Consider the following 11,795-nt stretch of genomic DNA (forward strand, 5'->3'; position numbering starts at 1 on the left):
TATAGGGTGTGTGTGCTTGTGATTTGTGCGGGGGTGGATAGGTGTGGGTGTGTGGGCTGTGGGTGGATATGGGTTTTATGCAGGGCTGGGAGTGTATGAAGGAGGGTGGGTGGGGAGGGTTGTGGCTTCTGGAGGTTGAGGCTTTGCCCACAGGTTTCTCCCCCACTCCCATCCCCCGGCCGGCGGAGCTCCTGCAAGCCCGGGCTCTGCGCTCCTGTTGCTCCTGGCCCTAGGGCACTGGTGTGGGCCCCAAACTGCTGCTTGCTGCCAGTTGCCCCCCGTCTGCCACTGCTGCCCTTCTTCATCCCAGCTGCTCTTGTGTTCCCGGCACTGCAGCTGGGAATCATGTGATGCCGAGTGGCTGGTGGGGGGGAGCAGGGAAATGGCAGTAGCAGATGGGGGGGAAGGGGCAGGAAGCAGGCACATGGGGCACAGTGATAGCCGGGTGGGAGCATGAGGCCCACATCAGTGCACCAGGGCCAGCACCAGCGGGACCCATAGCGGGATGGCAGGAGTGCGGGGCAGGGGCTGCCTGGGGCTCTATGGAGCTGGGCTTGCTCCCTCCTTTTCCTGCTTGAACAGCACAACCTGGCTTCATAGAGCCCCTGGCAGCCTCTGCCCTGTACTCCTGCTGCCCTGCCCTAGCCCCACCAGCACTGGCCCTGGGGTGCACTGGCACAGGCTCATGCACCCACCCAGCTGTCACTGCATTCTGTGTGCCCACTTCTTGCCCCTTCCCCTGCCTGCCATAGCCATTTCCTTGCTCCCCACTCTCCCCGCCCACCCACTGACACCTGATGGTTCCCGGCTGCCATGCTGGAACTGCAGGAGCCAGCCCTCCATCCTTGAGGCAATTGCCCAAATCCTTCCCTGCTTCCCACCCCTGCTCTTCTTACCTGTATTTCCCTCAGTGCAGGGAGGAAGGAACAGCCCCAGGCCAAAAGCCTCCAGAAGCCCCAGATAGCCAGAGACTTTCGACTGGGGCTCAGAGCGGGGGGTGGACTTACTTCTCAAGCCACTTGATCCTGCCAGAGGCTCCCTCTGGGTCCTACTGCCCCTGGCTCCTGTCATCTTTGACAGGCAGCCAGGGACAAATAAATATTAATTTTCTAAATTGTTTAGGGGCCCTGCCGGCCAGATAGAATGGCCTGGAGGGGGCTGAATCCAGCCTGTGGGCCGTATTTTGCCCACCCCTGGTCTAAACACTTCACCAGTATAAGCCTGTAGGAATGCAAGTTAGCTAAACTGCCCTAACTGTGACCCTGAATGAAGTGAGGTTAAAAGCGGAATGGGGTTACTACCCTTGTGTCACTGCAGAATCATACAATGCATAGACTTCCTAGGGTGATATCTTTTACTGGACCAACTGCATAGTTGGGAAAGTCAGACAAGCTTTCAAATGCAAAACATTCTATACCAGGTCACTCTTCCTCACTCTATTGCAACTATGCAGTTGGTCCAATAAAAGATGTCACCCTAAGAAATCCTTGCCTTTCACATAATTTGTGGGCCATCATGGCTACATCATCACTAACAGTACAGAATCTTACAAATTTAACAGCTACATTATAACAACTGGAGCACTATCAAGACTTACTGATAGAAGCTGTTATGTCTGTCTATACCAGGGGTGGGCAAAATACGGCCCGCGGGCCAGATCCAGCCCATGAGACCATTCTATCCAGCCTGTGGGGCCCCTCAAAAATTTAGAAAATTAATATTGATCTGTCCTTGGTTCCAGTAAAAAATGACAGGAACTAGGGTCAGTAGGACCCAGGGGAAGCCTGGTGGGCTCCCGCAACAGCAGGGCCCACCCGGCCCCACTGCCCCAGCCAGAAGCCCCAGCAGGGGCTTCTAGGCTTGGGACCATGTGACTGCACTGGCACCAGAACCTCAGGTAAGGGGTGGGGAGACCTCGGGCAGGGAAGGAGCCCAGGAAAAAGCAGCCCAGGAAAAAGCTGAGTGTGGGGAAAAGCGGCCCTTTGCCCACCCCGTGGCCCGCGTTCCCTGCTGCAGGCCACTTGCAGCCAATGTGGCCCTGTCCTGAGCAGTCACAGGCAGCCCCACGTGGGCTGTGGGTGGCTGCAGTGTGGGGTGACAGTCATGGGGCAGGCAACGGACTGCTTTTCCCTGCGCTTAGCACCAGCTTGTAACCCACCCCCACTGCCAGCCTGGGCCCTGTGCCGGTTCTGGGCTTGCCCGTCGGAGCTGCATGAAGTGCAGTGTTTGCTGTTACTGCCCACCCAGAGCTCACGTGCTGGGTAGCCCAGAGGCAGCGTGGCAAATGCTGTCCAGGATGGCAAGTGTGGGAGCCGCAGCTGCTGCCACTGTGGTGCAGCCCTGATCGGCGGGCCCATAGCCAGTGTGGCGCCCAAGCTGGCGGCAGAGGTGGGTTTCAAGCTGCTGCTGAGCATGGGGGGGGAGGGGGAAGTGGCTCCTTGCCCGCTGCCCTGCACTGCAGCCGCTTGCAGCCCACCTGGGGCTGCCTGTGCCCGCTCAGGTGAGGAGCCACTTTTTCCATGCACTCGGCACCAGCTCCTTCCCTGCCGGGAAGTGCGAGGTCAGGGCTGCATGCTGCCCCCTGCCTGTACCACAGGGCTAGGGGACACAGGGTGTGAGCAGGAACATGGGGCCTACACCGGTGTCCCAGGGCCACCAGCGGTGAGGCCCAGAGCAGGGTGGCAGGGGTACAGGGTCCCGGCCAGCAGGGGCTCTATGGAGCCAGCCCAGCTCTCACCTCTCTTTGCTGGTGCAGCCCAGCCAGGCTCCACAGACCCCTGCCAGCCTGAGCCCCACTCTGGGCCACACTGGTGCTGGTTCTGAGACACTGGTCCCAAGATGGTGACCAGGGAGCAGGGCTCCTGTCAAGGGGTGGGGCTACCCATGCAGCCCTTGACAGCTTGCCAAAACAGGGTAAGTGGCTCTCCACCTGAAATAATTGCCCGCCCCTGGTCTATACCCTTTTTCTGAAATACTTCTATTAAATAACATTCCCTCAGTGGGTATCTATATGAGAAATAAAAATTTTACAAAAGCCACTGATCAATTTATATTTCAATACTTTTTTATAACAATCATTTTTGTGCTTTTGCTCACATTTGACTTCCAATTGCAAAAACAGTAATAAAATCCCACTATCTAAACTCTGAATAGTTATTAAGATAATGTATAACACTCTTGCTATTGCTTACCAGTGGTCTAATTTTTTTAAACTATGACACTTTTATGGAGGTACAGATCAGAACTCTGGGAGAAACAAGTTTTTTTTAAGTAATGTCCAATTATAGAACTAGGTTTGCACTGAGTTATATCAAAGAGTTTTTTTAAAGATTACAGACATTTCCGTAGAGGTTAGCTAGTTTTCTCTATTCCAAAAATAGGCTCTTGCAGATTTTCTCAGTCTAACAGACCTCCACAGGTGAGAGTCACAACATGTAAATACAGTGGATTTGATTTCTTCAGGGTTCAGTTTGAAACTAAATGTGAGCTGGCCAAAACTCCTCTGCAGCAGAGCAATGAATTGTTGATTTTCAATGCCTTCTAACCGAAATATCAGTATAAATGTCCAAGGGATTCACATAAGAGATCTACCTCCTTTATTAATGCACAAAAATGCCTAGTGCTTACGCAGAGGGGGCAAGTGCTGAGCTCTATCAGTTAGCAGTGAGATACTAATCAAAGCTTTCTAGTTCAAGCTGTCAAAAGTGTTCTAGGACGTGTATTCTGTAAATGGACTGCATTCCAAAGTACTACTATGATGGGATCTACGAGGCATTCTTTTTCTTCTACTGGAGGCCGTGAACTCCTGATTCTCTAAAGGAAAGGAAACCAGGAAGATTTCAGTCTTCCAGGGGCCAAATAAACAGGGCTGCACGGCTCCCAAAATTCAGATGATTCCACGTTGATACTATATAGTTGATAAGGTTATCAAGTCTAGCATATCCCTCAATAATCTGTGGTGAGAAACTAGTTACTGAATCTCTGCTAGACTTGGTGAAACATTGCATATAAATGCATTGGAGGTACTCTGCACTTTAACAATCCTAACGTCTCACTTAACTTCTATACTTAAACATAAAATAAGGAACCAACAGCTGGTGGATATACCAAAAATATGGTTACACTGATTTTCTGTTCCCCTGCAGCTGTTTAGGAAGGCTTTTACAATGGATCCCAAGGGCAACCCCAACTATGGTCTCTATTGCAGCTGGCTGGAAATGAGACTTCCCATTCTGCCGGAAATTCCAAAATTAAACAAGGAAAAAAGCTCTTCCCAAACAGAATAAAAAACATTTTGAAATTTCCCCCGTATCAAAAACGTTTAGAAATGTCTCGGGGGGCAGGGGGACCTGTGCCCCCCAGATCTGTATGCAGGGCAAGCTCAGGCTGAGGGCTCTTGTCCTGCTTCCTTCCCTCAAGGCCTCTGCAGCCCAGCAAGCATGGCTCAGTGCAGCAGGGAACAGCTGGGCCACACAGGGATTTCCTTGCCGTTGCAAGCTCTCCACTGCCCTGGCGACGCACCTCCTGCATGTGTTGCTGCTTTGAGGGGCGCAGCCCCACACACAGGGGGCACGTCACCAGGGCAGCGCAGAGCTCACAGTGGCAAGCAGCTTCTCTGCAAAGCTCCTCTGCTCCTTGCCGCGCTGGGTCGCGCCTGCTGGGCTGAGGAGGCCGTAGGGGAGGGAAGTAGGATGGAGCTTGCACTGGCGAGCCACTTCTCCATGTAAGCCCACTTCCCCCTGCTAACCTGCTTCCCTCCCCTGGTGCTTCTGGAGCCCAGCAAGTATGACTGTGCACAGCAGGGAACAGCCAGGCCACACAGAGAAGCTGCTTGCTGCTGTGAGCTCCGCGCTGCCCTGGCTATATGCTCTGAGTGCGGGGCTGCACCCCTCAAAGCAACGGCATGCACAGGAGGCACATTGCCAGGGCAGCTCAGAGCTCACAGCAGAAAGGAGATCCCCATGCAGCCTGGCTGTTCCCGGCCACACCGGGTTATGCCTGCTAGGCTGTGGAGGCCCCAGGGCAGGGAAGTAGGGTGGGAGTCCGAGTCTGCATCCTGCGCCTCCTCTGTGCACAGATCTGGGGGTTGGACTCCCTGGAAGTGCATGCAGAAGCAGGGAGCTGCCCCACCTGAGTCCACAGCAGGGGGAAGTGGGGGCAGGAGGCTGTGGACCCCAGTCCATAGCCCTGGCAGTTGGGTTCCCCCTCCAGCAGGGCTGGGGGAGCAGGGGCTGTGGTGGGGGGGTGAGAGGCACAATCAGGGCCAGCGGGCTGTGGGTGGGGAATGAGGGGCACCAGCAGGGCTATGGAGGCTGTGGGGGGCCTTTAATTTTAATAACAGATTTTGGGTTTTATTAGAGAATTTGTGATTTTTTAGCAGAGACTTTGAGATTTTTTATCAGGGAAAAAAAAGGAAACCATGCCCCCCTGGGAGCCACGCCCCCCCCAGATTCTGCGGCACATCTGGACATGGCTGATGGCACACCAGTGTCCCATAGCACATCCTTTGGGAAATGCTGCCACAGAGGAGACATTACATAGAACGGAGGTAGTCACTGTGGCAGTACAGTAGGGAGCGCTACTATGCAGAGCCATCCACCTCACTGTGCCAGGCTCAAAACTGCACTTTGGGAGTCTCCCCTAGGGAGCCTACGGCTGGCTGGCCCCCTTCCTGGAGAACTCCTGCAAGCCTGGGGTAACGCTGCCACCACTGGTCTCTGTTAGGGCTTCATGCAGCCTGGGGTACATAAAGCCTAAAAGCTTTGGGGGTGCTTTGCCACTGGCAATATTTCTGGGTGCCTCTTTCAGCCTGAAGTCTTCCAGGGTCACCTCAGGTATGACTGAGGGAACATAACCAGCCAAGCTTTGCTGGCTGGGCTGGGATCAAAAAGGCCCCTTCTCAGCCTCTTACACAGTGAAACAGCCAGGCACGCTGTAACATGATACCTTTATTGATGGGGGGGGGAGTAGAACAAAAGAGTCAGAAATACACTTTGAGCAAACCAAAATAAGTTGAGCCTTCATAGATACTGGGTTCAGTGACCCTTTTAGCATGCAACTACATTACTTAGTTCTGAACTACTAGCTAGTTTCCAGGTCTGACTTACAGTGATTCATCCAGGAAGAATCCGGGAGAAGAGTTCTTCCCCCTCCCCTCAGGAATTTATCTGGCCAAGTCATCTGGCTAACCAGCCAGGACCAGCAAGCAAGTGAAAGAGAGAGGGGTGCAGCTGGAATGACCCAATGCAGGGATAGAAGGAGCGGGATTTCTTCACAGTCATCTAGTCATGAAGGCATCTTAGGATGGTGATACATTTCCCTGGGTAGCCAGCCTTTGATAAGACCTTCCATACAGCCCCATGGTTAACACACTCAAAGGCTTTCGTCTTTTTTTTTTAAGATGACCATAGCTTAAAAAAATAGGTCAAGGACAAACTGGGAGGAAGTATTTAGCAGCATTCCCCAGAGTCTGTCTTGGGTTCTCTACTAGTCAATATGTTCATTAATGACTTGGAGGGTAGACTTGAGTGTACGCCTGGTAAATTTGTGGATGTCATCAGGCTGGATGGGGTAGCATATATTTTAGAGGACAGGATTAGGATTCAAAATGACCTTGATAAATTGAATGAAATTCAGGTAAGGGTAAGTGTGAAGTACTACACATAGGAAGGAAAAATCAAATGCATAAATACAGATGAAATGGGGAACAACTGGCCAGGCTATAGTAAACCAGAAAAGGACCTAAGGATCATAGTGGAGCACAAACTGAATTTGAATGAATAATGTACCATTTTCGCAAAAAAGGCTAAAATCATACTGGAAAGTATTAACAGCCATGTCATATGCAAGTTCTGGGAAAGAATTCCTCTATTCTATTCAGTACTAATGAGGCCTCACCTGGGACACCGTGGTGACTGCACTCCCCCACCACCAAAAAACCATGGACAAATTGGAGAAAGAGAGCAAAAAGCAACAAAAATTATTAGAAGTCTAAAAAATATGATTTACCATGAAAGATTAGAAAAATTGAAATCATGTAATCTACAGAAGAGAATATTTTAAAACAATCACCCCTTCCCCTCATCTTCAACTATAAAAGGGTAGCTATAAAGAGAATCATTATCAATTCTTCTGTCTTAACAGCAGACAGGTTGAAAAGCAGTGGGTTTTAATTGCAGCAGGGGAGATTTATGTTGCAGCAGGGGAGATTTATGTTGGACATCAGGAAGATTTTTGTAATTGTGAGGGGGTTTAAGCACTGGAACACCTAGCACTTACCCGGAGAGGCAGTGCAATGTTCATCACTGAATGTTTTCAATGATGTATTAGATCTGTGGTTCTCAATCTCATCAGCCTCAAGTTGCCCCTTGGAAAATGCCAGCTCTTAGCTTTAATCTGATTCACCAGATACCTGCCAGGCCTGACCTCTTACTTTTCATTCCCCACCTTCTTACTCCACTCCCTTCCCCTCCCCTCCCCTCACTTTCTGCCCTTTGTCTTCCTAATTTCAAGCTATCTACTTTTTCAGTCAGCCTCTTTTCTACCTTGAATTACGACAGACTACTGTTGAGGCTCCTTTACTCACCTTTGGTTCCTCCCCCTGCTTCCTCCTCTACCTTTTGTTTTCCTAATTTCCACCTATTTACCTTCTGGCTGACATCCTGTCACACTTTTAGCTACCTTCATTCCTTGGAGTCTCAGAACAGCAAAGACTTCTTATGTCTGAAGAAGGGTAATTGCACCTGAAAGCTTGCAAAGAACTTTTTTCCAAGGACTCAGTTGGTCTAATAAAAGATATCACATCTACCCAAAGAACCTTGCCAGCTCTTAGCTTTAATACATTTTTTGCCTATGGAAAATAGCAATTCTTCTCTTGCAAAGAACTCAAAGTTTGCAACGGGTCAGAATGTTTTTGACATTATGGATCCCTCTTTGAAGTCTTGGAGTTCATGTGTCGGTTTTTCCATACCTAACAGTGACAATGTTGCAAGAACACCCCCGAGAATCACTGTATTAGACAATTATTTGTCTGGGATGGTTTCTATGCAGATGACCCTGACTTGCTCAAAGGACTGGACTAGATTATCTCCTTAAGTTGCTTTCTAGCCCTATTTTCTATTTTGTAGATTCCTGGTTCCCAGACTTGTGTTCTCATCACTAGATCAAACTTATTAAAAGTTCCATTAGAGAACAGCAACATTTTAACTTCTGAAGTGTGATACATTATAACAATAAAACTGTATGTCTTTATTAATACCAAAGGCCCCAACAACATAATTTACTAAAAGCAGAGATGGAAACATTGTAAATATACAAGAATCACTTATGAGAGTTTTTCAAGAAAAAGCCCACTGAGAATGAAGAATATTTCACTATACCATGAGAAGCTGTGTTTGCACATTAAGTTAAGAATTTGAAAGGTATTAATTGAACTGACAGAAGACTGGAATTCATTTTTTTGCAGAAACTCATATAATATAGTTAAAAGGAAATTTCTGAAAAATAATAAATTATTCTAATATGTACTGCACATCCTCCATCTGGTGCTCCAAGGCAAATGGAGTAGGAAATGGGGAGGGCAAGGTGGATTCTCTTTCCCTCTTACCTACTTGTAGAACACCTGGAGACAAAATGAAGCTGTCAAATGTAACTGTGACATTCTCTGTCAATGTCATCTTTCATGAAGTTTGTGTCTATCTGACCCAGAGGATTAATCCTTATTTCTATTTTCCTGCCATATAAAAATGCACATATTGCAATATTGAACTTGCAGTGATAATTAACACAAGGATGTTTGGCTGATGTCTCAAGAGAAGTAGTGAAATCCAATCTGTTAGCAGTGTTGACAAAATCCCAGGAGGATGCATTTCCCTTCTGAGTCTGAGCTCTCTATTTAATGCAAAGTAAAAGTTAACCAAACAGGTCCCAACTGAAAATGCAATTGTACCCTGTGGCCATGTGAACATTAAGGAAGATGTTGTGGAAGCAAAGCGCGTTCCACAGTTTAATAATTGTTTATAAAAAGGGGAAACTGAACTTTCAAACTAAGACTTTAATTCCTGAGATACTAAATGAAAGATTGTTTTCTTATGCAAGTACCATTAAATATAGCACAACACCACAAACAAACTGCACAGCATAACAGTGGGCATGTCTACGTGAGCATTGATGTGCTTTAGTTAATGTGTATTAAATCTAAGCACTTTTACACATGTTCTAGGGGGCATGCTTTAATTAGAGCAGCTCCAACAACCACTCTAATTAAAGCATTGCACCGTCTCATGTATCAGCATCCCTGCACTTAAAAATGGTGGTGGGGTCGCTTGAACTAAAGGTTGTTCGATAAGCTTTACTTCAAGTGCCTCTGCTGCCAATTTTAAGCATGGGGACACTGATACACGAGACACAGGAAGCTGATATACGAGACACAGCAATTGCCATGGTCCAGCAGACTCAATTAATTGAGTCTTCTCCAACTCCAGAATTCCAGAGTGTCAGAGCAGCCTTGCTGCTCATGTATAGGCACCCTCCACTGTGACGTACTAGGAAAATGTGCATTAGCCTGTCTTAATGCACATTAGCTAAAGAGCACAGTTTTTCAGTTATGCTTAATGTGCATTAAAATAGGCTAATGTGCATTAAAGCACATGTGTAGACGCAACAGTGATATGCAAACTAATGAGATCGGAACTAATACTCCAATCCTGCAAGGTACATAAGCAGGTATGTAACTTTAATCAAGGAGTCCTGAAAATTGGTGAGATTACTCACATACTTAAAGTTACACATATAAAGGTTCTCTGTTGAACTGGAATGCAAACCTTTTTGTTAGGTCACTGAATTTACTTTCCTTCAGAGAGCTAAAGGGTGTGCCTCTGTAGCATGCCCTCTCCCTTGAAGCTTGGATAATAATGAACTGAAATTGGGAATGAAACCCAGATCTCAAGCTGTTGTTGCTTAATGACTACTCTTTACCTCCGTACTGTAGGTAGGCTTTATAAGTAATAAGTCATATAAATTAGGGCACTGGTTTCAGTACTGTCTTTTTAAGCTAATAAGAGTTGTCACTTTTTTCCAGCATAATGTGTGCACCCAAAAAGGACCTAGTGTCTATTCCTACCAGCTTCAGGGCTGCAAAGAGTGTTTTATGCATGAAGCATCTGCCACTTTGTAATTTGTTCTTCTAGCACAGGGGTGCTCAACCTCCAGCCTGTAGGCCAAATGTGGCCTACGCAGCCATGGCATCTGGCCCACAGGGCTCCCCATGTGTTGGGAAATGTGGTGACAGGCAAACAATGATAATTAATATTGTCACCCCTCCCTAGATGCCAAATTCTCAAGCTCTTCAGGGCCAGACTGGGGCCGGGTCATGTACTTTTCCCCCCATAATGCCAATTGGGGCTGGACTGCTCCCTGATCCTCCACATGGCAGGATCGGGACCTGCCTCACTACCCTGCATGCTGGATCCCGTCTGTGGATGGACTGAGCACTAGACCCGAAGGGAAAAAAGTTTGGAAACCACTGTTCTAGCACATGCATTTAAGAAATATTACTTACTTCCAGGCTTAAGCAAGCGTTTTTCCTCCTCCTTCAGTCTGTTCTGCATCAGGCGTAGTGTGTTCTCTGCTTCCTGCAAGGAACAAATATATTGGTCAGCATAACTGCCACATTCCTAGGTCAGGTAGTTGATTGACTGGATGCTACTGAAATAAAAAGTGAAGGCAGCTCATTGGCAGACTGAAGAAAATTACAGCACAGAAAGTGGCTCAGAAAGAAAGCTTCTTAATTTAAAGGGGGTTAATTTAAATACAGTCCCCACTGATGGATGGGTAAAGTCTGAGGTCTATAAAAGGACAGGAGTTCAAAAGATGTCAGTCATACAACTCCTAATCAGCACCATGTGGTTAATTCCACGCTCACTGTTTTTCCTCCAGTAAACCTACTTTCTCAGCTCCACACATAATTACTGCTTTTACTATATGAAAGGCACTTCCTGTGGAATGGAAAAAAATGGTCCCAGGTGACTATGTATGGAGAACTAGGAGCAACTGTCAGTTACAGTTATTTAAAACAGTAGCTACTTTATGGCACATTCAGATGGAGAATGAGGACTGTTCTTGAACTTGCAACCTCTGCCAGGCAAGGGGAAGATTCCACCACTTGAGCTGTTTCCCCTGCTTATAATATAGGTGGGGGCTGCTCTACTAATGAATAGTGATCAGTGTTTTGAAAGCAGGACTTCCATTAGTTACTGGTGATTCACAACTCATGAAAAGGCTTGATTCTAATGAATGACAATGATACAGAATAATTTCTAAAGTGGCCTCTAAACCAGTGGTTCCCAAACTGTGGGTCGTGACCCCAAATGGCACCACAGAATCAGATAGGGTTGTGAGAAATAAAATCACTTTAATCCAGAGCAGGCAAAATATGGCTGGCCAGGCACTTTCATCTGGCTCACAGGTGCCCAGCAACTAATTGTACCCCACCCAGCCCATGTGCTTTGCTCCCACCCTGGTGTGCAGAAGGGCTTGGCCCAGCCAGCATGCAACTTCCAGGCAGGGTTGCTGCTGCCACCGCTGCAGTTGCTGGGGGACCCACTCAGCTTCTCCAGCATCCTGCTCGCTCTGGGCATCAAGTAGGGAAGTAGCAGGGATGGGGGGAGGGGGTGCTACAGCTGGACAGAAGCACGAACCATGGGGCTGGGGTTGGAGGCAGCATGGAGCCTGCACCCAGGGGGGAGGTGGGACCTTGTGACCTTGGGTGGGCAGGGTTTGGGTATGAGGGAGGGTGG

The 11,795-nt window shown here is 48.1% G+C and overlaps 1 protein-coding gene across 4 annotated transcripts in view; it reads right to left on the reverse strand.

Moving 5' to 3' along the window:
* Window positions 1-11,795, reverse strand: part of CLUAP1 (clusterin associated protein 1) — a 305,549-nt gene that overhangs the window by 45,820 nt on the left and 247,934 nt on the right. For all 4 annotated transcript variants that reach the window (XM_019507567.1, XM_019507568.1, XM_019507569.1 and 1 more), the window contains exon 9: window positions 10,559-10,631. In XM_019507567.1, coding sequence (XP_019363112.1) covers window positions 10,559-10,631 — 73 coding nt within the window. The remainder of the gene's footprint in view (window positions 1-10,558; window positions 10,632-11,795) is intronic.

This window comes from Gavialis gangeticus, unplaced genomic scaffold (assembly GCF_001723915.1).
Source record: "Gavialis gangeticus isolate Ggan-Ray unplaced genomic scaffold, GavGan_comp1, whole genome shotgun sequence".
NCBI classification, from domain to species: Eukaryota; Metazoa; Chordata; order Crocodylia; family Gavialidae; genus Gavialis; species Gavialis gangeticus.